Source organism: Mustelus asterias, chromosome 1 (genome assembly GCF_964213995.1).
Source record: "Mustelus asterias chromosome 1, sMusAst1.hap1.1, whole genome shotgun sequence".
In the NCBI taxonomy this organism is placed as follows: Eukaryota; Metazoa; Chordata; class Chondrichthyes; order Carcharhiniformes; family Triakidae; genus Mustelus; species Mustelus asterias.
This window is the reverse complement of record NC_135801.1, coordinates 169,037,056-169,063,863: the sequence shown is the minus strand read 5'-3', so window position 1 is coordinate 169,063,863 and position 26,808 is coordinate 169,037,056. Positions and strand designations below refer to the sequence as shown.

Sequence of the window (26,808 nt, the reverse complement as noted above, 5' to 3'; positions counted from 1 at the left end):
AAGTCTCCATAAGATCCCCCCTCATCCTTCTAAACTCCAACGAGTACAAACCCAATCTCCTCAGCCTCTCCTCATAATCCAAACCCCTCATCTCCGGTATCAACCTGGTGAACCTTCTCTGCACTCCCTCCAATGCCAATATATCCTTCCTCATATAAGGGGACCAATACTGCACACAGTATTCCAGCTGCGGCCTCACCAATGCCCTGTACAGGTGCATCAAGACATCCCTGCTTTTATATTCTATCCCCCTCGCAATATAGGCCAACATCCCATTTGCCTTCTTGATCACCTGTTGTACCTGCAGACTGGGCTTTTGCGTCTCATGCACAAGGACCCCCAGGTCCCTTTGCACGGTAGCATGTTTTAATTTGTTTCCATTGAGATAGTAATCCCATTTGTTATTATTTCCTCCAAAGTGTATAACCTCGCATTTCTCAACGTTATACTCCATTTGCCATATCCTCGCCCACTCACTCAGCCTGTCCAAATCTCTCTGCAGATCTTCTCCGTCCTCCACACGATTCACTTTTCCACTTATCTTTGTGTCGTCTGCAAACTTCGTTACCCTACACTCCGTCCCCTCCTCCAGATCATCTATATAAATGGTAAACAGTTGCGGCCCGAGTACCGATCCCTGCGGCACGCCACTAGTTACCTTCCTCCAACCGGAAAAACACCCATTTATTCCGACTCTTTGCTTCCTGTCGGATAGCCAGTCCCCAATTCACTTTAACACACTACCCCCAGGAGTGACAAAGGAGCAGCAAGCTCTCCGGAAGCTAGTGGCTTTTGCTACCAAATATACCTGTTGGACTTTAACCTGGTGTTGTGCGACTTCTTACTGTGTTTCCTCTCGCAGTCCAGAGATGTGCAGGTTAGGGGGATTGGCCATGGTAAATTGTCCCTTAGTGTCCCAAAATGTGTAGGTTAGATGGATTTGCCATGGTAATTGTGTGGGGTTAGGGGGAGAGAGCCTGGGTAAGACTTCACTACTCCTGTAATCGAATTCTCTTGTGGTAAAGGTTAACATTTCATTAGCCTTTCTAATTGCTTACTGCACCTGCATGTTAGTCTTCAGTGACTTCTGGACATTTATTTTCCTTGTTGAAATTCTTGACTAATAAGGAAGATTACTGGGGTAGGTGGGAATATGGAGTTGAGACTACAATAAGATCATCCATTATTTATTGAATAGTGGAGCAGACATGAGGGGCTGAATGACCTATTCCTGTACCTAATTAGTATGAGGTCACAGAACACTATCCTCTTCCCTCTTGTTGCACAGTACCTATGTGGCTATCCTGTTAAACTTCTGGTTACTTTTAAATTAAGTGAACCTGGTAGCCAATTTACGTAGTAAATTGGAAGACTAATGGAACTGATTTGCTGGGGTTGGAAACTATACCAAAGAAGTTCTTTAAACAGCAACATATATCTTTATCCCTGTTTATTAGACGTTTGGCAAATGGAAAAGGCTATACACTCTGTCTAGGCCCCACATAATTTTATGCACCTTGATTAAATTTCCCTTTGCCTCTATTGGAAGAAAACAACCCAAGCCTGTATTCCTTCTCAGATACCGAAACAGTCCCTGTCCAATTCTCTTGGATATTCTTCAATTGGACAATATCCAGGCTTGAGCTGACTAGTGGCAAGTAACATTCACGTTACACAAGTGCTAGGCAATGACCATCTCCAATAAAAGAGGATCTAACCATTGCACATTCAAAGAGATTACCATTGCAGAATCCCCCACTATCAATATCCTGGGGGTTACCATTGTCCAGAAACTGGTCTGGCCTTATAAATGCTGTGGCTACCTGAGCAGGTCAAAGGCTAGGGAGGAAACCTGTGATGAATGACTCACTTTCTGACTCCCCAAAGCCTGTTCACCATCTACAAGGCACAAGTCAGGAGTGTAATGGAATACTCTCCACTTGCCTGGGGAAGCTCGACACCATCCAGGACAAAGTAGCCTGCTTGACTGTTACTTTTTCCACAAACATTCAATCCCTCCATCACCGATGAACAGTGGCAGCCATGCGTACCATCGACAAGATGCACTGCAGGAACTCACCAAGGTTCCTTAGACAGCATCTTCCAAACCCATGACCATCTAGAAGGACAAGAGCAGCAGACATCTGGGAACACCGCCACTTGGAGGTTCCCTTCCAAGTCACTCACCATCCTGACGTTGAAATATTACGCTGTTCCTTCAATGTCGCTGGGTTAAATTCCCTCCCTAACAGCACTGTGGTTGCACCTACACTTTAGGGACTGCAGTGGTCCAAGAAGGCAGCTCACCACCACCTTTTCAAGGGCAATTGGGGATGGGCAATTAATGTTGACCTAGTCAGAAATGCCCACATCCTGTAAATTAATTTTAAAAATGTAATCTTTCCTTACAGCTAACATTCTCCATTCCCGATAACATGTAATTATCTGTCAACCGCCTCCAATGTGACCACACCCTTTCTGTAATGTGGTGACTAGATTATGCATGACACTATATCTGTGGCCTAACTATAGAGTTTTGTGCAGTTCTAGAGTAATCTCCTGCTCTAGTATTCTAATCCTCCATTCATTAAGGACTATTCTGTTGACCTCCCTATTCCAAGGTCCCTCTATTCCTCTACATATCTCAATATCCTACTGGTCTTGTTTGTCCTCCCCAAACCTTTGGGACATCGATTCAGATTCCACCACGGCAGTTGGTAGTATTTGAATTCAATTAAGAAAATCTGGAATTAAAAAGCTAGTTTCAGTAATAATTACCATTAAACTGTTGTTGATTGTTGACTAATGTAAGGAAATCTGCCATCCCTACCTGTTTTGGCCTACATGTGACTCCAAATCCACAGCAACTTGGTTGACTCTCAACTGCTCTCTGAAATGGCAAAGCAAGCCATTCAGTTCAAGGACAATTAGGGATTTGCAACAAATGCTGACCTCGCCAGAGATGACCACGTCCCATGAAAGAATAAAGTAAATGCATCACCTCACACTTGCTTCTCCAATTGAATTTCATTGATCACTTTACCGCCCACCTGACTAATCCATTGATATCTTCTTGCAGTCTACAGTATTCTCCTTTACAACTACATGGCCTACTTTTTGGTTATGCCCCTCTATTTTTAAGTTATTAATATATACCACAAAAATAGTTCTACAGTACTGGAAACATCCTTCCAGTTATAAAATCACCCTTTGACCCTAACCTTTTGCTACTGAGCCAATTTTGTGCCCAACTTGCCACTTTTCTCTTGGACCCATGAGCTTTCAATTTTCAGACCAGTCTGCCATGTGGGACTTGGCAAAAATCTTGTTGAAGTTCATGTCGATGACACCTGCTATCCTCCTTGTTACCTCAAAAATTCAGTCAAGTTAGTGACCTTCCCTTAACAAATACCTGCTGACTGTCCCTGAATAATCCATTCCCGTATAAATTACAATGTATATTGTTAAACAGAATTTTTCCCAGTAATTTGCCCACCACCATGGGTGGCTAAAGCTGAGATTTTATCTAGGAAGTGTACTCAGATTCAAGATCTTTATATGGATATAAGAGAGATATGCTGCAGCTAATCCACGTAGAAAGAAGAGTCTACCACCCCATTTGATGCTATCTTCAATAGAATTGTAAAGGTCAGTCTCGAGTGTAATTTTTGAAAGGTCGTCTTTTTTACGGATGCTCTGTTGTTCACAGACAAACTTGGAAGCTGCTGCATTGAACTCTTAGCACTTTTGACTTCAAAAGCAGAATGGTGGAAAATGCACCATCAAAAATTCAATTTCTACAAAAACAAATGTAAAGTTTATTTTTCCTGTTGCTGGTATTGTTTGTGCATTTCATTTTTCTCCTCTGGTAATTGATGAAATATTGGGTACACCTGCACTTCAAGTCCTCATTGTAACTCCTTTTTTTTCATGTGGTACCGCAAGAGAAAAACAAACTAAATTGTGGCATGTGATCCCAAACCCTTAGTAAATAACACAAGGACGATATAATAAATTTAACCTAATGAATTGCCTTGAAGCAGAGGGCCTTTTCCAGGGTTATTTTCAATTGTTAGTTTTTTTGCGAGGGGGAAAGTTGTTTATCAAATTAGCATGTGTGCAGACTGCAAATACTTTTTTCTTTTAAAGTTGTTAACTTTGAGCAAGTTTTTTTGTGTCTTGAATCTACCATAGTTATTGAATTAATATTGTGGCTTTTGAAGTCATGGTGCTTACTTTGGGAGGAAAACCTAATTTCCATCCCCATTCTCCATTTTCTCCTCTTCCCTCCCATTGAGCTATGCTGGGGCATTGTTCAATAAATTGGGGTTGTCCATGACTGGCCATGTTGGACACAATTTGTTCAAGTTATTAAGATTGTTGATCTAAATGGGCATCTTCCCATTCCATAGTTTTAAGGTTAATTTATTGTATTAATGATTTTTTTAAAAGAAAAAGCAGTTATGTGATGGCAGTCTCTAGTTTTTAAAATGTGAAGATTGCAATTATGAAGGACAGCTGAGGAAGGTAAACAAATTTCACAGTTTTGAGATCCTGGGAGGTTTCTCTGGACCTTGATTTTAAACTTCCCATCCTGCTTTAGAAAGCACTCCATCGCCTCAACTCTCCCGAGTTCTTTGCAGTCCTCCAATTCTGGCCTCTTGTGCACCTCTGCACCAGATTTTGAGCACTCACCAAAAGTGCTTGTGCCTTCAGAAATCTTTTTTTGATCTGTTTTAACAAAGCTAGCCCATGCTCCTGTAAAACCATAATACTTAGGAATAGAAATAGGCCATAGAATAGAAGTAGGCCATTCAGCCCATTGAGTGCTCCGCCATTCAATGAGATCATGACTGATCTGATATGATAATTTTCAACTCCACTTTCTCGCCTCATCCCCATACCTCTTGATCCCTTTACTGATTAAAAATCTGTCTATCTCCACTTTGAACATACTTAACTGTCTAGCCTGTATAGCTCTTGGCAGTAAAGAATTCCACAGATTCACTACCCTCTGTGAGAAGAAATTCCTCCTCATCTCTGTCTTAAATGGGTGACCGCTTACTCTGAGATTATGCCCTCTGACCCTACACTCTCTCACAAGGGAAAACAACCTCTCAGCATCTATCCTGCCCAGCCCCTGAGAATCCTATATGTCTCAATAAGGTTGCCTCTCATTTTTCTAAACTCCAATGAGTACAGACCTAACCTACATAACCTCTCATAAGAAAATCCTTCCATACCCGGGATCAACCTAGTGAACCTTCTCTGGACTGCCTCTAATGCCAGTCTTTCCTTAGGTAAGGGGACTAAAGTTGTTCACAGTATTCCAGGTGTGGTCTAACTAATGCTTTTATAGTTTTAGCAAGACTTTCCTATTTTTATTCTCCATTCCCTTTGAAGTAAAGGCCAACATTCTATTTGCCCTCCCAATTACCTGCTGAACTTGCGTGCTAGGTTTTATACACAATGACCCCCAAATACCTTTGTGTTGCAGTTTTCTGCAGTTCTTTATTTAAGTAATATTCAGCTCATTTATTCTTCCTACCATAAGTGCATAACTTCATATTTTCCTACATTATATTCCATCTGCCAAGTTTTTGCCCACTCACTTTGTCTATATTCCTCTATAGATCTTTGTGTTATCCTCACCACTTGCTTTCTCACCTATTTTTGTGTCATCCACAAACTTGGCAATAGTACACTCACTTCCCTTGTCTGTGTCATTAATATCATCATCATAGAATCCCTGCAGTACAGAAAGAGTAAGAAGTTTAACAACACCAGGTTAAAGTCCAACAGGTTTATTTGGTAGCAAAAGCCACACAAGCTTTCGGAGCTCTAAGCCCCTTCTTCAGGTGAGTGGGAATTCTGTTCACAAACAGAGCTTATAAAGACACAGACTCAATTTACATGAATAATGGTTGGAATGCGAATACTTACAACTAATCAAGTCTTTAAGAAACGAAACAATGTGAGTGGAGAGAGCATCAAGACAGGCTAAAAAGATGTGTATTGTCTCCCGACAAATAGGAAAGTCTTGCTAAAACTATAAAAGCATTAGACTATTTGTAACTCCCACAGTTGCGTGGACCTGCAGAGTTTCACTGGCTGTCTTGTCTGGAGACAATACACATCTTTTTAGCCTGTCTTGATGCTCTCTCCACTCACATTGTTTCGTTTCTTAAAGACTTGATTAGTTGTAAGTATTCGCATTCCAACCATTATTCATGTAAATTGAGTCTGTGTCTTTATAAGCTCTGTTTGTGAACAGAATTCCCACTCACCTGAAGAAGGGGCTTAGAGCTCCGAACGCTTGTGTGGCTTTTGCTACCAAATAAACCTGTTGGACTTTAACCTGGTGTTGTTAAACTTCTTACTGTGTTTACCCCAGTCCAACGCCGGCATCTCCACACCATGACTACCATCGGTACAGAAAGAGGCCATTCAGCCCATCGAGTCTGCACCAACCACAATCCCACCCAGGCCCTACCCCCATATCCCTACATATTTATCCACTAATCCCCCTAACCTACGCATCTCAGGACACTAAGGGCAATTTTAGCACGGCCAATCAATCTAACCCGCACATCTTTGGACTGTGGGAGGAAACCGGAGCACCCGGAGGAAACCCACGCAGACACGAGGAGAATGTGCAAACTCCACACAGACAGTGACCCAAGCCGGGAATTGAACCCAGGTTCCTGGAGCTGTGAAGCAGCAGTGCTAACCACTGCTACTGTGCCGCCCTATATACAATATATATTTAAATAATTGTGGTTCCAGCGCTGATCCCTGTGGCACTTCACCAGCTACAGGTTGTCATCCTGAAAATGCCCCTCTTAACTCGACTCTGTCTTCTATCAGTTAGTCAATCCTCTATCCATGCTAATATACTACCCCAAAATCATGGGCTCTTATCATATTAAGTAGCCTTCTATGCAGTACCTTATTGAATGCTTTTTGGAAATCCAACTATATTACATTTACTCGTTCCCTTTTATCCTGCTCATTACCACCTCAAAGAATTCTAATAAATTTGTCAGGCATGAAGCCATGCTGACTGATTATATTATATATTTCTAAATGCTCTGCTATTGCATCCATTATAATGGACTCTAACATTTTCCCAATGAGAGAAGTTAAGCTAACTGGCTTATTTTGGCTGTTAAAACTGGCTGTTTTTGTCTCCCTTCTTGAATAAGGGTGTTACATTGGCAGTTTTCTAGTCCTCTGGGACTTTTCCAGAATTTAAGGATTCTTGGAAGATTATGACCGGTGCATCTGCAGTGACTTCCTTTAATATGCTGGGGTGCAACCCATCAGGTCCTCTGCAGATACTCATTGACAATTTGTTAATATTAGATGGCAAAACAATATTTGCAGTTTTGTCTTTCTCAGGAAATTGTATGAATGGCGAGTGGGGTCGGGGGGTGGCCAAAGATAATCATGGGCATAATTTGCTTTATGATAATATTGGTCTGGCTGATGAACCTGCAAGCCTTTTCTTGTCCATCATTTTATGTTCAAAAATGTAATGTAGCAAAATTAATTTTTGGTTGTCGCAGCGAGACTTTATACTTTGAGTGGACAGGAACATTTGGATTCTGAGGCACAAGCATTCTACAATCTTCTACAATAATCCTGCGTTGGCTGAGTGATAGTGTTCCTGTTGATAATGCCATTTGGAAGGATATCTATAGACTAAGGAAAAGCTGTGAAATTTCCTGCAGGTGTTCACTGCGGAGATTTGGGATCTGTATGCACGGATATTTTGATCCAATTAAATTTTTGCGTTTTCCTCTATTTTATTGCTAGGTTTCCATGTGGCTAGCAAAGATTTTTGGGGACCAGATCCCGTTCTATGAAGTGAACCCATGGTCCATGGATATTTTATATCGCCTGATGGAGCGGAATGAAACTCGAGACCGTGACGCCATGCACCTGATTGAAGATATGAAGCAAAAGACTGTGGAGTACAAGTCTGATGGTGAGTTGGTTACAGAATATTACTCTGAATACAGAATCTGAGCGGGGATTGAGTTAGTTAGCTGTGATACCACACTGGGTTGTATGAAAGAATTTCATGCTGCTGTTACGTGTGTAGATCCTTTTCTTAGCTTTAGTGTTGATGAAGTTGCTGAATGTGGTTGCCAAATCTTTAATAGCATCACACCTAGCTGTTCTTCCTTGAGTCTTGATTTGTTGTGGAACATGAATTTCAGTCGGTAACTCCTGGAACTGGAATCTTACAACATAATTGTAGCTGGTGAATTGCCATCAAAGGCTTCTCTTTCCACTGCTGTACAGTTACCTCTTAGATCACCCAAGGACTTATTCTTATCATTCTCCTGTTCCAGATCCCTCCACTGCACTGAAAACATATCGGTTTCCACATTTGCATCGATGACACCCACCTTACCTCACCACTTTACCTCCCCTGTCTCTAAATTGTCAGGTTGCTTGTCTGAAGTTCAGTACTGAAGGAGCAGAAATTTTCTGCAATTAAATATCGTGAAGGCTGAAGCTATTGTCTTTGGTCCGCATCCTCAACTCCACTCCCTCACCACCAAATCCATCATTCTTCCTAGAAAATGTCTGAGACTGAACCAGACTGTTCATAATCTTGGTGTAATGCTTGACTCTACGATGAACTTTTAATCACAAATCCATGTTGCCACTAAGACTGCCTACTTCCACCTCTGTAAAATTGCCTGCCTCCGCCCCTGCCTTAGCCCACCTGCTGCAACCTTCATGCATGCTTTAGTTAACTCTAGACTTGATTATTATAACACACTCCCGCATTCTACCTTCTGTTAACTTGAGGCCATCTAAAACACTGATGTGCATGTCCCAACTTGCACTCGTGTTTTTCCGTCACCGCTGTGCTTGCTGATCTACACTGACTTCTGCTCAAGCAATGCCTTGATCTTGAAATTCAAAACCTTCTTTTGAAATTCCTCCATGGCCTCATCCCTTCCTATCCCTGTAATCTCCACCAGCCCCACAACCCTCTGAGAAAACAGCACCCCTCTAATTCTGGCCCCAATTTTAATTTCTCTACCATTGGTAGCCACCTTGGTCTCTAAGGTAACAAGCGAGTTAAAGATTCTACTATTACCATGGTGTTGGTTATAGGGGCTGGAGTGGGAGGGCTGTTAAGTTCTGATAATGGACAATAGTACTGACTTCATTATTTTGATTCAGAACTGTGAATTCTGATGAAAGACTGATACTTCAATTTTTAAAAAATGTTCTCATATTTTGGGACGCAAGAAAGGCTTAATTGATGCTGCTCCGTTTCTTACGAGCTTGGGTCTTGCAACTGGGTGAAGGCTTGATCGCTGGCGCCCAGGTTCAAGGCTTATACTGATTGTACACGTGAACATGGGTTTATTGTACAGTACTTGGATACTTAAGTTCCTGTTTACTTTTTTCTATCTCATCAGCTGACTACATGCAGGATTTCATTATGGAGACTGTAGGCTTGTCCTCCACTAGCTTCTCTAGCAATGGGTCCAGCTGTCTGAAAAGCCTGGTGAATAGCAGCCTTGCTTTGGACCTAAAAGATACCTCTCAAACCAGGTAACCAACCATTTGATAGGTGTTATCACAAACGCTAATACTGTCTCACAGCCTTTCCTTGAAGTGGACTGGGAAAGTGGAATGCATTGATACTATTATCAGGACTGTCAGTAAAGTGCAATCTGCCTCTGGCTCTTTTTTGCATGCCATACTTGTGTCATTAAGCTCTTTGATGAATTACAGATGAGAGAAGAAAGAAATATATACAAACCCTCAGAATTTAACCTAATGTCACAGTTGTTAATCATGTCCGACAGTTTGTCATGTGTTCTGCTTGCATTAAATATTGTGGTTCTTCATCCTTTTTTCTACAGGCATTAGCACAATGCTGCAGTTTGGTTCCTTGGCCACTGCTGTGGCTACCTTCTAGCTGACGTGGTCATTGTTCAGAAGTTTTGACAGTATTTGTGGCCGACTCTATTGTAAATGACATTGCTGTCGAGCCTGACTCTGTCGTCACTAGTGACTGTTCATTGGAAATGAGAACTATGGAAATTTCTTTCTCCTCTGGTGCTCTTTAAATTAATACTTTTAGAAAGCTGTTGTCTGTTTTTTCCCCAGGCCATAAGTCTTTCTTCCTCAGCTCTTGAAGGCAGTGAGGTCTTGCTGTGGTACTGTTGGATGGATGCCAGACGCCCTAGTATACCACACTCAAGAGGTTATTCTTCATTTGCAACAAGTGACTATTCAACTGCAATGGTCCTGTCCTTCCTGTTGTCTTCACCTGTTGATAGAAGAAACATTTTAAGCAGGGCCTGTAGATAGCAATTGAGAATGAATTTTATTTTTCTGCTCCCTAACCCAGTACTGCTGAGGCCAGTCAACATACTGGCTCAGATCAATTATCGTAACACAGTAGGTAAACTGTATCTTTCCTTGACTTGAGAGCTGACTCACTCAATAAACTCACCAAACAAATCAAGGGGCATTATTGTTGTGAGTTACATGCCAATTACAGTAATATCCCTGGAATTTGTTTTCTCTTTCATTGAAAGATACAGCACAGAAGGGGGCCATTTAGCCAGTTGTGCCTGTTCCGGTTCTTTCGAAAAGCTCTCCACTTGGTTCCAGACCCCAGTGCTGTTGCCCACGGCCTGGTAATTTTTTTCACTTCTAGTATTTATCCAACTCCCATTTTAAACCTTTTACAGAAAAGGTTTACCAGGATGTTGCCTGGTATGGAGGGTCTTAGCTATGAGGAGAGATTGGGTAAACTGGGGTTGTTCTCCTTGGAAAGACGGAGGATGAGGGGCGACCTAATAGATGTGTATAAAATTATGAAGGGCATAGATAGGGTGAACAGTGGGAAGCTTTTTCCCAGGTTGGAGGTGACGAACACAAGGGGTCACGGGTTCAAGGTGAGGGGAGCAAGGTGATGCCGGGGGGACGTATTTTACACAGAGGGTGGTGGGGGCCTGGAATGCACTGCCAAGCAAGGTGATTGAGGCAGACACGCTGGGATCGTTCAAGACTTATCTAAATAGCCACATAAACAGACTGGGAATAGAGGGATACAAATGAATGGTCTAGTTGGGCACATGAGCGGCGCAGGCCTGGAGGGCCGAAGAGCCTGTTCCTGTGCTGTATTGTTCTTTGTTATTAAATCTGCTTCCATCACATTTTAAGGCAGTGCATTCCAGATTGTAACAACTCTCTATTAATCTTTTTGCCCCTCCTGTCTCCTGTGGTTCAGTTGCTGTCTCCTTAATTTTACCAGTGCAGTGAAATGTGAAACATGTTTGGAGGTGGTAGCGTCACATGGTATAAAGAGGCTGTAGAACTCACACTGCTGTCACCATTCCCTCAGGGCTCTGTTTGTGCTTTTATGGAATTGGTTTACTCTGTGCTCTAATATTGTTAAAGCGCCATCTAACTGTTGAGGTATGTATCTTTATCCTCTGCACATAATTTTTTAAATTGAGAATGTGTAGACCCAAATCCATAGAATTAAAAGATAAAATGAATTGGAAAATATTAATTAGATGACCCCAAAGAATCATAGAATCTCCACAGAAGGAGGCCAGTCGGCCCATTGGGTCTGTACCAACCACAATCCCACCCAGACCCTATTCCCATAACCTCACACATTTACCCTGCTAATCCCCCTGACACAGGTCAATTTAGCATGGCCAATCAACCTAACCCGCACATCTTTGGTGTGTGGGAGGAAACTGGAGCACCCGGAGGAACCCCACGCAGACACGATGAGAAAGTGCAAACTTCCGCACATACAGTGACCCGAGGCTGGAATTGAACCTGGGTCCCTGGCACTATGAGGCAGCCGTGCTAACCACTATGCCACCGTGTCGCCCCAAGCTTGAGTTTCTGGTGGTATCTGAGCTGAGTTGATATTAAGTCCACAAACTTTTTCTCCAACCATCATATTATTGAATTCACTTCATGCAGTGATGTCTAAGATTTTGTCTTCATTGGTGTATTAGTATATCATGAAGCCTTAGGGAAAGGGTCACTTATAACTTTTAGATCCATGTGACCATAAATCTCAAGTTGTGCATGTCAATAGATCTTGCTGTCCAGATTTCAGGAATTCTCCATCAGTTACATGAATGTACTAAGAATGATCCTCAAAACATTCAAACTGGAAAAATGGACCGATCACTGAGTTGCTTGGATTTCAAGGGCCTGATTGGCAGGAATAAGGGACATAGGTAGTGCTGTAAAGATTTTGTTTGGTCTCCCACTAAGGGGTCTTGAGACTCGTATGTTTAAACCTAAACTGTTTATCATTAATTGTGTACAAATGCCAGCTACTGTCACGCATGGGTGCTGCCTCCATGATGGCTCCTTCCAGATTCTACTCCCAAGGTCTACTATCATGTGACTCTGTACATCATACTGTGAGCGGTAGTATTCTCAAGTCCCACATTAACCCTTGCTCTGCCAAATACTTTTATATTATAATGGCATGCTGCTATCATTTAAAGGCATACACTACAGGTCGCATTCCCTGTTGTAATGCCATATGCGACTCATTCTGCTTTACAAACAGTTCAGAGCAATGCCTGGTATTTGACTAACTGTTCTTGCTTTATCTACCTGAACGGACAACAAAGTCTAGTTTAAAATCTTTTTCAATTTAAAGTCTTGGGTTCAATTGCCTGTTTCAGTGCCATTTTGTTTATGTGGTGTGGCCATTTTCTGGGTGACATGAAAAAGTGTGAAGAGGAGTTCGTATAATCCTTCTAAGAATTAATCAAGTTTCAAATACAGCACCAGAAAGGAGTGTTTAAATTCAATCATGCGCTTTGAGAGGACGAGGATATCACGTAAGCTCCTAATTATTGGAATATTTAAATGATTTCCCCCTTAGTCTTAACTTTCAATTTTCCCCTGTTCTGCTTTCCCTTTTTGTTTCCCCCCTTCATTGCTTAAGGTTTTTGGACTAGACTGTTACAAATATGGCTGTTCTAAGACCATCCTGTCCTAACTTTTAAATGTGGATTTCTGTCTGTTTATGCCTGCTGGCGAGGGATTGAGAGAACAGCCTTGGACACTTATCGCTCTGAATTAAATAAGTAAAATCCTGATTTTTCTCCCAAGAGAATTACTCAAAGACCTTGTTGATGTCCACAGTGAGGGACTAGTCTGGCAGATACATGAGGAGGGGAGAGCGGAATAAAGTCAGCTTGTCAATAAAGTGCATTAAGAATTTAAGATTATTATCGACAAAATATCCATTAATAAACTAATAAAGTTAGCTGTGTGCAAATAGTACTACTTTAAACTAAGCCTGCCAACAATTTCCATGTAGATTAAGCTTTAAGGAAGTGGTATAAGAACAGAAAATGCTGGAATTACTCAACAGGTCAGGCAGCATCTGTGGAGAGAAACAGTTAATCTTTCAGGTCTTTCATCAGAATCAGCGGCCATTGGGTTTGGGAAGGAGGCAGAGTATGTGGTGCACACTTGGAACATAGTCTGCTAATGTTTTATTTCAGATTTATTCCTTATGTAGTGGGGACTGTTGCAGAGTTATGGTTCTTTCAGCTTTCCAATACCATACTAAATTAGAATCATAAAATCATACATGCAGGGAAGAAGGAGGCCATTCAACTCATTAGTCCAACTCATTGCTGTTCAATGGGGAACTTAAATAGTGAATGCTGGCAAACTGTTTAATTTTGGGAAATTACAGATTAACCTGATCTGTTCTTCAATCCAATCCATACATTAAACATTTTATCTCAGACCATGATTAGGAACCAGAAACCTGAGAAAACAGGATTTGAATCTGATATTTTCCTGGTTTGTTCAGTTGCTTTACAACATTTTCCTCTTGAATTTTCCCCTCTCTCTTTTTAGCTTTGTGCTTGCAATAAACGATTTGGCTTCTGACCGCACAGCAGCTGAGATCGCAAGTCAGACAGTTATAATTAGTGACCTGTCAAAGAAGCTGACCCAGACCATCAACCTGGAAAAGTCTCTGGAAAAGTGAGTGCTGAAGAGTTAATGTTCCTTTATTTCCATTGCCTTTTTCTCTGCCCTCTTGTCTGAATGTGTTGACTCCTTGCTTGGAACGGTTCCATAAAGATTGGTTAATCCCTGTCTCCCCCTGGTGATCGTTCACATGTGAACCTTGGTCTGGAGAATGAATGTTGGCAAGGAATTTGACTTCAGGCATCAGAGCCAAGCCCAATCCGATCCTTGCCTAATGTCCAAAGTCTCACACATCTCCTCGCTTTTATTTTATTAAGCTGGCTACTGATATTGTTTCTATTGATCTCACTGCCTAAAATCAGCTAATCTGGCACAGACAGGGAATCGCACCACAAATCTTTCCTGACCTGTTTGCGGAGCTTGGTAATAGTTGGATTCAAAAGAATGTTGTTAAATTGAATTATGTTGATTCAAGCTCCGTGATCTTTAGCTTCAAGATACTAGAACATTTATGTATATTTTTTAAAACTGTCAGGACATGAGTGGTTTGGTTTCCCTGAAATATATATTTGCTGCTTCCAATGTATTTGCTGTGTTTTTAAAATATTTTTTTATTGTATGTTTATTTAACTGAGTTTTATTTTTTTCACCATTTTGACTGCCTAATGTGTGGTTTGCTGCCTCATAATTCCATTATATATCTACTCAACATTTCATTTAAGAATTCTTAACTGTGACCCTGTTTTCATTTGTTATTTTAATTTATTCACGGGATGTGGGCATTGTGGCAAGGCCAAGAATTATTCCCCCATCCTTAATTGCCCATGAGGTAGTGGTGAACTCCTTCCTGAACTTCTGTCATCTATATGGATACTCGCAGTTTTTGTACAGTTGAGTGGCTCACTAGGCCATTTCAGAGGACTCGTAACAGTCAAACAACATTGCAATGTGTCTAGTGTCTGGTGGTCTGGGCCAGACCAGACAAGAATGACATTAATGAACCAGTTGAATTTTTATGACAATCAATGGTCACCAACACTGATAAGAGTTTTTATTCTAGATTCATTTAATTTGTTAACTGAATTAAATTTCTCAACTGCTGTGGTGGGTGTTGAATTTGTGTTTCCAGATTATTAGTTCAGGCTTCTGGGTTACTATGATGTAGAGATGCCGGCGTTGGACTGGGGTGGGCACAATAAAAAGAAGTCTCACAACACCAGGTTAAAGTCCCATCAGGTTTATTTGGAATCATGAGTTTTCAGAGCTCATTCACCTGATGAAGGAACAGTGCTCCGAAAGCTCGTGATTCACCAGATAAACCTCTGGGTTACTAGCCTAGTAACATAACCACTATGCTGCGGTGTCTGATATATGTGATTTATGCTAACTTGTCGTGAGTCTGGGCTCCTTTAAAAATGCAACTGTTGAAAGTAAATGGACCAAAAATTCATGAACAGTATGAACTATGGGTTACCCCTTAAGAATATTGCCAGTCTCTGCACATCAGAAAAAAAGAGATTGAGTAATAATTTCTGCCTTCTTGGATATCCTTGTAAATTTAAAAATAATTAAGATAGTAGACTGCCCTTTCATCTCGAGACCTGCAACTCGAAACCAGTTCTGAGACCAAATCTTCCTCTCTCTGGCTGTAAATGTTCATATGTTTAGGCAGTTTACAGCATAAAATATGTAGCACAGTAAAACAAAAGCCATTTGGCCTCTCAACTTTGCTCTATCTAGGGACTGAACATGATTATTTTAACATTGACTTCCCACACCCCATTGCTATTACCAAAAGACATTTAACGTCTTTTGTTCTTTGTTCATGTGATGTGGATGTCACTGATGAAGCCAGCATTTTCTGCCCATTCCTATTTGCCCGTGAGAAGGTGGTGGTGAGCTGGCTTCTTGAACCACTGCAGTCCATGTGGCGTCAGTATACCCACATTGCTTTTAGGGAGGGAGTTCCAGGACGTTGGCCCACCAACAGGGTAGAAATAGATAGAGTTTCGAGTTAGGGTGATGTGTGAGGGAAACTTGCAGTGTTAGTATTCCCAAGGGCCTGGTGCTCTTGTCCTTCCAGGTGGTCGAGGTTATGTTTGGCAAGTGCTATCGAAGGAGCTTTGTTGAATTCTTGCAATACAGATAGTACACATTGCTGGCACTATGCCAATGGTGAAAGGAGTGAATGTTCCTACAGTGCAGAAGGAGGCCATTCGGTCCATTGGGTCTGCACTGACTCTTCAACAGTGTATTCTACCCAGGCCCTCTACCCTGCCCTATTCTTGTAACCCCACACATTTACCATGGCTAATCCATCTAGCCTATGCATCTTTGGACACTAAGGGGTAATTTAGCATGGCTAATCCACTTTACCTGCATATCTTTGAATTTTGGGAGGAAACCGGAGCACCCGGAGGAAATCCACGCGGATACCGGGAGAGCGTGCAGACTCCACACAGATTGTGGTGGATAGAGATGCCATTCTTCTCGATGGCATGAAGCTTCTGCTGTAATTCTCTTGTGCTGCGATGATTGGCCTCCAACAACCAATCACAACTTCCTTTGTGCTAAGTATGACTCCAGTTTGGAGCTCCCCTACCCAAGGATGATAATGTGGTAAATTGGATCAGCAAGTTTGCTGATGATACAAAGATTGGAGGTGAAGTGGACAGTGAGCAAGGTTTTCAAAGCTTGCAGAGGGATTTGGACCAACTAGAAAAATGGGCTGAAAAATGGCAAATGGAATTTAACGCAGACAAGTGTGAGATATTGCACTTTGGAAGGACAAACCAAAGTAGAACGTACAGGGTAAATGGTAGGACTCTGAAGAGTGCAGTTGAACAGAGGGATCTGGGAATACAGGTACAGAATTCCCTAAAAGTGACGTCACAGGTGGATAGGGTCGTAAAGAGTGCCTTTGGTACATTGGCCTTTATAAATCGGAGTATCGAGTATAAAAGTTGGAGTGTTATGGTAAGGTTATATAACAGTAAGAAGTCTCACAACACCAGGTTAAAGTCCAACAGGTTTATTTGGTAGCAAATACCATAAGCTTTCGGAGCTTGCTGCTCCTTCGTCAGATGGAGTGGTCTCTGTTCTCCAACAGTGCACAGACACAGAAATCAAGTTACAGAATACTAATTAGAATGCAAATCTCTACAGCCAGCCAGGTCTTAAAAGATACAGATAATGTGGTTGGAGGGAACATTAAACACAGGTTAAAGAGATGTGTATTGTCTCCAGACAGAACAGCTGGTGAGATTATGCAAGACCAGGGGCAAGCTGTGGGGGTTACTGATAATGTGACATAAATCCAACATCCCGGTTTAGGCCGTCCTCATGTGTGCGGAACTTGGCTATCAGTTTCTGCTCAGTGACTCTGCGCTGTCGTGTGTCGTGAAGGCCGCCTTGGAGAACGCTTACCTGAAGATCCAAGGCTGAATGCCCGTGACTGCTGAAGTGCTCCCCAATAGGAAGAGAACAGTCTTGCCTGGTGATTGTCGAGCGGTGTTCATTCATCCGTTGTCGTAGCGTCTGCATGGTTTCCCCAATGTACCATGCCTCGGGACATCCTTTCCTGCAGCGTATCAGGTAGACAACGTTGGCCGAGTTGCAAGAGTATGTACCGTGTACCTGGTAGATGGTGTTCTCACGTGAGATGATGGCATCCGTGTCGATGATCCAGCACGTCTTGCAGAGGTTGCTGTGGCAGGGTTGTGTGGTGTCATAGTCGCTGTTCTCCTGAAGGCTGGGTAGTTTGCTGCGGACAATGGTCTGTTTGAGGTTGCGTGGTTGTTTGAAGGCAAGAAGTGGGGGTGTGGGGATGGCCTTGGCAAGATGTTCGTCTTCATCAATGACATGTTGAAGGCTCCGGAGGAGATGCCGTAGCTTCTCCACTCCGGGGAAGTACTGGACGACGAAGGCAAACACGGGACACGGTGGACAGAGTACCCTTCGTCGTCCAGTACTTCCCCGGAGTGGAGAAGCTACGGCATCTCCTCCGGAGCCTTCAACATGTCATTGATGAAGACGAACATCTCGCCAAGGCCATCCCCACACCCCCACTTCTTGCCTTCAAACAACCACGCAACCTCAAACAGACCATTGTCCGCAGCAAACTACCCAGCCTTCAGGAGAACAGTGACCATGACACCACACAACCCTGCCACAGCAACCTCTGCAAGACGTGCTGGATCATCGACACGGATGCCATCATCTCACGTGAGAACACCATCTACCAGGTACACGGTACATACTCTTGCAACTCGGCCAACGTTGTCTACCTGATACGCTGCAGGAAAGGATGTCCCGAGGCATGGTACATTGGGGAAACCATACAGACGCTACGACAACGGATGAATGAACACCGCTCGACAATCACCAGGCAAGACTGTTCTCTTCCTGTGGGGGAGCACTTCAGCAGTCACGGGCATTCAGCCTTGGATCTTCAGGTAAGCGTTCTCCAAGGCGGCATTCACGACACACGACAGCGCAGAGTCACTGAGCAGAAACTGATAGCCAGGTTCCACACACATGAGGACCGCCTAAACCGGGATGTTGGATTTGTGTCACATTATCAGTAACCCCCACAGCTTGCCCCTGGTCTTGCATAATCTCACCAGCTGTTCTGTCTGGAGACAATACACATCTCTTTAACCTGTGTTTAATGTTCCCTCCAACCACATTATCTGTATCTTTTAAGACCTGGCTGGCTGTAGAGATTTGCATTCTAATTAGTATTCTGTAACTTGATTTCTGTGTCTGTGCACTGTTGGAGAACAGAAACCACTCCATCTGACGAAGGAGCAGCAAGCTCCGAAAGCTTATGGTATTTGCTACCAAATAAACCTGTTGGACTTTAACCTGGTGTTGTGAGACTTCTTACTGTGCTTACCCCAGTCCAACGCCGGCATCTCCACATCAAGGTTATATAAGGCATTGGTGAGGCCAAATTTGGAGTATTGTGTACAGTTTTGGTCACCTAGTTACAGGAAGGATGTAAATAAGGTTGAAAGAGTGCAGAGAAGGTTCACAAGGATGTTGCTGGGACTTGAGAAGCTGAGTTACAGAGAGAGATTGAATAGGTTGGGACTTTATTCCCTGGAGCGTAGAAGATTGAGGGGAGATTTGATAGTGGTGTATAAGATTTTGATGGGTATAGATAGAGTGAATGCAAGCAGGCTTTTTCTGCTGAGGCTAGGGAAGAAAACAAACCAGAGGGCATGGGTTAAGGGTGAAAGGAGAAAAGTTTAAAGGGAATATTAGGGGGGGCTTCTTCACGCAGAGAGTGGTGGGAGTGTGGAATGAGCTGCCGGATAAAGTGGTAAATGCGGGGTAACTTTTAACATTTAAGAAAAACTTGGACGGGTTCATGGATGAGAGGGGTGTGGAGGGATATGGTCCAAGTGCAGGTCAGTGGGACTAGGCAAAAAATGGTCAGGCACAGACAAGAAGGGCCAAAAGGCCTGTTTCTGAGCTGTAATTTTCTATGGTTCTATAGTTCTAAGTTGTTGTATGCCTTCAAGGGATAGTGTGTCGTGTGAACCAGTTTAGTTTCACTTTAAATTTAAAGCAGAGCATGCACAGACAGCTCTTCAAGCTTTATACCAATGTGTATCAGTTAACATGTGACTAGTCTTAATAAATGAACCCACAATGTGTTTACCCAATCTCTTATGAGTGAAAAAAGTTTAAAGTAAAGTTTACCTATTAGTCACAGGTCACAGGCTTACATTAACACTGCAATGAAGTTACTGTGAAATTCCCCTAGTCGCCACAGTCCAGCGCCTGTTCAGGTCAATCCACCTAACTAGCACGTCTTTCGGACCGTGGGAGGAAACCGGGGCACCCGGAGGAAACTCACACAGACAGGGGGAGAACGTGCAAACTTCACACAGACAGTGACCCAAGCCAGGAATCGAACCCGGGTCCCTGACGCTGTGAAGCAGCAGTGCTAACCACTGTGCTGCTGTGCCGCCTCAGCAGCATGATTGGTGCCTTTTATAACATTATAAAAGTACAGCAATGCCCCCACCCCATCTCCTGGCTGATCATCCATTGCTGAGTAGGTGCTGCTGGATAGCACTGTTGATGACACCTTCCATCATTATGATGATGATTGAGAGTAGACAATTGGGGCAGTAATTGGCTGGGCTGGATTTGTCTTACTTTTTGTGGACAGGGCATACCTGAAAAATTGTTCACATTGTTGGGTAAACACCAGTGTTGTAACTATACTGGAGCAGTTTGGCTAAGGCCATGGCTGGATCAGGAGCACAAGTTTTCAGCACCACAGCTAGGATGTTGTCAAGGCCTGTAGCATTTGCAATATCCACTGGGCTCAGTCATTTCTTGATAGGATGTGAGGTAAATTGAATTGCCTGAAAATTTGCATTTGTATTGATGAGGACCTTGGGAAGAGGTTGAGATGGATCATCAATTACTGAAAAATATAAAAATTAACTGGTGACGCTAACGTTCCTACAAGGCTTGATTCCTTTAATCCCTGGATTGTGGAATTTCTTCCTTAAGCTTCTCTATCTCACTTCTTTCACCACTTGTTTTCTTCTTTCTCCTCAAGATGCTCCTTAAAATCCACTTCTTTGATGAAGCTTGACCTGTCCTAATTTCTGCTAATGTGAGTCAGTGTCAAATTTTGTTGGATAATACATCTTTGAGGCACTTAGAGATGTTTTATTAATTTAATGCTGTTTGAATGTTCTTATTGTTGCCTCAACTAAATTTAGTTAAAGCCCACCAACGACTCTAATTTCACAGGAGGCTAAGGAAATTCGGCATGTCTGCTATGACTTAACTTTTACAGATGCACGATAGAAAGCATTCTTTCTGGTTGTATCACAGCTTGGTATGGCTCCTGCTCTGACCAAGGCTGCAAGAAACTACAAAGAGTTATCAACGTAGCCTAGTCCATCACGCAAACGAGCCTCCCATCCATTGACTCCGTCTACACTTCCCGCTGCCTCGGAAAAGCAGCCAGCATAATTAAGGACCCCACGCACCCCGGACACTTTCTTCCGTCAGGAAAAAAACACAAAAGTTTGAGGTTTTGTACCAACCGACTCAAGAACAGCTTCTTTCCTGCTGCCATCAGACTTTTGAATGGACCTACCTTATATTAAATTGACCGTTCTCTACACTCTAGCTATGACTGTAACACTACATTCTGCACCCTCTCCTTTCCTTCTCCCCTATGTCATCTCTGGATGGTATGCTTTGTCTATATAGCGTGCAAGCAATAATACTTTTCACTGAATCCCAGTACATGTGACAATAATAAGTCAAATCAAATCAGTTTTAACCTAAGGATGGTTCGTGGGAAAAAGTGACATTGTATTGGTGCAGCTAAGGATGCTTTTATCTGAGGTAACTAGCTAAATACACAGTTGTTATGCCACAGTTCATGCTTTATGGAGAATGTCAATGTCCCTCAGCTGCATGTATCACCTTGATTGTTTGTCTTATATGACCTAACAATAACTTAAAAGTAAAGCAATGCTTCTGCATTGGAGATCAGAAAGCCACTGATTTATGGCATTTATTGAAGGTTTGGTAGGATTGTAGAAAATCCCAGTTTGAATTCTGTATCATTTAAAAAAAATTAAATTTGACTTAATCATCACTGGAAATCAGTGATTATTAATAAATAAATTTAACTGGAGAAGGTAATTGCCAAAAATATTGGTAAAAGTTTCTAAATCACAAAAAATGAATTTGTCTTATTCTGTAAGCTTACTGATTCATAAATTAATTCAGAAGATTGTGACATTGGAACAGGAACTAATAGAGAAAAATCTTGCATTTATAACATATCCTTATGCTGTCAGGATGCCTCACCCCTTCACAGTCGAACAATTATACTTCAGGTGCATTCACTGTTACTTAAGCTAGGATTTGCTGTGTGGTTTATGATAGAATCTAAGCCCATAATTACATGTCAGTCTTGCAGTTAATCCCGGATATCCATTGTAAGATATTCAGTATGACTGGGTAAATTGAGTGACCAATGAATGGTCTGTTCCCACTTTTGTGCGATGACTGAAGTATCCAGCCATAATGTGTTGGGAAAAAATATATTTTGTTTTTCAAGCACAGAGCAACTGGACAGTCGGTGTACTGCAGCAGTAGAACTTGAAGCTTACGTGATAATTGCATGTGAATTATATTATGATAGTGATAGTTCATCTCCACTAGGGGGAGTATTACTACATTCCGAAGAGACCAAGAGCCTCTTGTCAAGATAATTTATCCAACCGAAACCATCTGCAGAACCATTGTATCTATGTGTGATCTGTAAGTGCTATGTTCTAGAGACTGTGGAAAAGGTTTTCAATTACCCTTTTCCAAGTTCTGTTATTACATGGGTTTCTTAGCGGCATTTTGGGAAGTGTTCAATAGCTACTTCTATTTATATAGCTCGGCAATAAGCCTATGTGACTGGGTGCCATTGGGGACTGGGAGCCCAGTTCAAGTTCTATTGAAACCCAAGTGCCAGATTTAACACCTGAACATAGAGGGAGAGGCAGTGATTCTTGTTGCTTGCAGACTTGCTGACTCAGAGACCCTAGACACAGCATAAGGCCTTGAGATAGAGCAAGACAGAGACAAACAAACATCATCTACTGTGAACACCAAGGAAAAAGGCTGTTCTCTGATAGCTACCAGGTAGGACGGTGATGGGGGCATGTTCTCTGGCTGAAGAGGCAGCCACTGTAGAAATTGAAGGACACTGGAAAATTCGCCCTGGCTTGTCTGGAAGAAGGAGCCACTGGAGTGGGTCTTGCTGCTAGAAATCAGTTCCAGTGATTCTCAGAAGACCGAGGGAAATTACTTTTGGCAGACACTGGATGTTACAACTTGGTGAAATGGGAGGAAGCGAGCCTGTTGGAATCTGGGAAACTTTGTACACAAGAACACAAGAAATAGAAGCAAGAGTCGACCACACAGTCCATTGATCCTGTTCTGCCATTCAGTAGGATCAGGTCTGACCTTGGGCTTTAGTTCCATTTTCCTGCCTGCTCCCCAAACACCCTTAATTCCCCGGGAGACCAAAATCTGTCTATCCCATCCTTAAATGTATTCAGCAATGGAACATCCACAATTGTTTATGATTTACATACGTACATGATTTGGAGTTGGGGACCAAGTGTCGTGTGCCAAAATTTGCAGATGACACTAAGATGAGTGGCAGAGCAAAGTGTGCAGAGGATGCTGAAAGTCTGCAAAGGGATATAGATAGTCTAAGTGAGTGGGCGAGGGTCTGGCAGACGGAGTACAATGTTGGCAAATGTGAGGTCATCCATTTTGGTAGGAATAACAACAAAATGGACTATTATTTAAATGGTAAAAAATTGCAGCATGCTACTGTGCAGAGGGACCTGGGTGTCCTTGTGCAAGAATCACAAGGAGTTGGTTTACAGGTGCAGCAGATGATTAAGAAGGCAAATGGAATTTTGTCCTTCATTGCTAAAGGGATGGAGTTTAAAAACAGTGAGGTTATGTTGCGGCTGTATAAGGTGCTGGTGAGGCCACACCTGGAATACTGTGTACAGTTTTGGTCTCCTTACTTGAGAAAGGATATACTGGCACTGGAGGGGGTACAGAGGAGATTCACTAGGTTGATTCCAGAGTTGAGAGGGTTGGCTTATGAGGAGAGACTGAGTAGACTGGGGCTATACTCATTGGAATTCAGAAGAATGAGGGGAGATCTTATAGAAACATATAAGGTTATGAAGGGAATAGATAAGATAGAAGCAGGGAAGTTTTTTCCACTGGCAGGTGAAACTAGAACTAGAGGACAAAATAAGGGGGAGCAGCTTTAGGACTGAGTTGAGGAGGAACTTCTTCACACAAAGGGTTGTGAATCTGGAATTCCCTGCCCAGTGAAGCAGTTGAGGCTACCTCATTAAATGTTTTTAAGGCAAGGATAGATAAATTTCTGAACAGTAAAGGAATTAAGGATTATGGTGAGCGGGCGGGTAAGTGGAGCTGAGTCCACGAAAAGATCAGCCATGATCTTATTGAATGGCGGAGCAGGCTCGAGGAGCCAGATGATCTACTCCTGCTCCTAGTTCTTATATTCTTATTATGTAATTAAGGATTCCAAAGATTCACAACGCTTTTAGTGAAGTCATTCTGTCTTATCTTAATCCTAAATTATTGCCCCTTTATCCTGAAATTATCATAGAATCATAGAATCCTATAGTGCAGAAGGAGGCCATTCGGCCCATCGAGTCTGCATCGACCACAATCCCGCCCAGGCCCTATCTCCATAACCCCATTCATTTACCCTACCTAGCTAGTCCCTCTGACACTAAGGGACAGTTTAGCATGGCCAATCAACCCAACCCGCACACCTTTGGGCTGTGGGAGGAAACCGGAGCACCCGGAGGAAACCCACGCAGACACGGGGAGAACGTGCAAACTCCACACAGACAGTGACCCGAGTCGGGAATCAAACCCAGATCCCTGGCGCTGTGAGGCAGTAGTAATAACCACTGTGCCACCATGCCGCCCCCAGTGTTATGCCCCAGTGTTTTCGATTCCCTGACCAGTGGAAACAATTACACAGGGTCTACCTGTCAGGTCCCTTCAGATCTTTGTGGGTTTCAATGAGATTATCTCTCATTTTCCTAAAATTCAAAGAATAAAAACCAAATTTACTCAACCCCTCATCCCAGGCATCAATTTAGTGAGCCTTCAGTGTACTCCTATGAAAATATGTCCTTAAAGGACTAGAGTGCAGCATAATGTATAAATATGGTGTTAGGAAGTTAGGGGGTGATATCATTTCTGTAGTTTACTTGGTAGGCAACTAATATATTTACTCAAAAACAAAAAATGCTGGAATTACTTGGCAGATCAGGCAGCATTTGTAGATCGAAACAGAGTTAATGTTTCAGGTTGATGACCTTTCATCAGAACTCACCTTCACATTAACACGTTCATCCATTTTGATGAAAGGTCATCAACATGAAACGTTAACGCTGGTTCTCTGCTGCCCGACCTGGTGCATATTTCCAGCATTTTTGTTTCATTTCAGGTTTCCAGCATCACAATATTTTGCTGTTCTATTGTTTACTTGATGTTGATATTAATTTTTGTTACAGTAAAAGTATAAAAATGTAAAATCTTGTCAGGTGATCTTTTGAATCAGTCACTGGGAATTCAAATCCCTATTTAAAAGATTTTGGTCTCTAGGAAGATCATAACAGTTTGGGGTCAAGGCATGTTGTTTGAATAGATTGCACCTACATCAATGCTGCATGGTGACCATTATGCAAATAATGACAAAATGTACCATTCACCAGTACTGACATCACTTGGCTCGAAGGGAATGAAATTGCAGCAAGTTTAATGTTTTGTTTTGTTTTAAGGGATTTATTGGATACAGATTCCCAACTCATTTCAGCAAAGGCAAAAGCAGAATGCAAAAAGCAGAATGCGGACTTCTTCACAAAAAAGATGAACGAATGGAGCCAGTTAAGCCGAAGTTTAGAGGTCAGTGTTCTGATTACGGTTTCAAGGCTCATTGCCTAACAGTCCAATCTACAGACATCCCTGGAATGGGTTTTTATCAGTTTTCAAATGGAATAGCTAGAGGGGAAAACTCCAGAAATTCAGGTGGCCCAAAGTTTTATTTGATCACGTTCTGGATCCACACTCACATTAGGTTTAATGCAAACAAAATGGATTAAATTTAATGTTCTTCAAAGCGGCAAAAAGGCCTGTTGGGGAGCATTAAAAGTTCTAGAATTGGTTTGCTGGGGAGGGTAGAAATTAACCAGGGCTATACAGTGAAACTTGCTGCAGGTGCATGTGTGTGGATGCTGGGTCACGACAAGATCAACTTGCCTCTGATGCCTTCTCCTGTGGTCAAATGGCCATCTGACTGTCACTATCTCCAAAAATAAACACATGGGAGAGGTATCAAACCCAATGTGTTGCTATTTCCAAGCATCTGCCAGTGCTGCTGTGCAACAGCCAGTATGGATTGAAGTTCTGGAGAGCAGCTTAAGCTTTTTTATATTTTTCTCGAGAGAGAAACCTTTTGTATTTCTCCACCTTGGAATGACAGAGGTTAGAGCGATTCATCGGAACTAGATATCCTGACTGCCATCCATTAGTACCTTGCTGTTAATAGTAAAGCGTGGACATTGGAGAGGATTTTGAATTGGGTACTCTGCTCTTGCAATAAAGCACACAAGGCCATTTGACCCATCTTCTTAGACTCCCCCCTCTCCCCCCCCCCCCCCCCCCCCCCCGCCACCCCCCACCAATCCCAACTTGTAGCCCAGCAGAAAATCTGTACTTCCAGAAGAGGTTGAGGGGGTGGAGTGGAGTTCAAAGTTAATCACTAACACTAGATGTTAAGTGAGGGGACATTGTGAGCCCAACAGTCCAAGGGAGCTCAATTAGCTCCCATGGAGGTAGACAATAATGTTATGTTGCTTTTAAATAAAATAGAAAATTTGGGCAATATTTTTAATGTGGTGATGGAATCATGCAGTAAATAGCAGGGTAGAAGTGTGAGCTTTTAAAAAAGGTCTAAAGGTTCTCGTATAATTTTGAAAATTGTAATAGCTGCTTTTCAAATTGGAAGTCATTTTTAATATCCCACTCTGCCACCTGGGACTTTTATTTCAGCACTGCTACCTACCTGCTCCCCCCATTCTTCTGCTGTCGCTGTGTGATATTTACACTTTGCTTTGTGCCTTACCATGAATCATAGAATTCCTACAGTGCAGAAGAAGGCCATTTGGCCCATCAAATCTGCACCGACACAATCCCACCCAGACCCTATCC

General features: G+C 42.4%; 1 protein-coding gene across 4 annotated transcripts in view; it reads left to right on the top strand.

Annotated features, from left to right (window-relative positions):
* Positions 1 to 26,808, top strand: part of haus1 (HAUS augmin-like complex, subunit 1) — a 44,161-nt gene that overhangs the window by 7,754 nt on the left and 9,599 nt on the right. For 2 of the 4 annotated variants that reach the window (XM_078222803.1, XM_078222795.1), the window contains 4 exons: positions 7,819 to 7,990; positions 9,450 to 9,585; positions 13,909 to 14,037; positions 25,380 to 25,503. In XM_078222803.1, coding sequence (XP_078078929.1) covers positions 7,825 to 7,990; positions 9,450 to 9,585; positions 13,909 to 14,037; positions 25,380 to 25,503 — 555 coding nt within the window. In that variant the 5' untranslated portion in view covers positions 7,819 to 7,824. Of the gene's footprint in view, positions 1 to 1,393; positions 3,649 to 3,709; positions 3,812 to 7,818; positions 7,991 to 9,449; positions 9,586 to 13,908; positions 14,038 to 25,379; positions 25,504 to 26,808 lie in introns of those variants that run through there. The other 2 variants (XM_078222811.1, XM_078222817.1) reach the window with 2 other exon arrangements.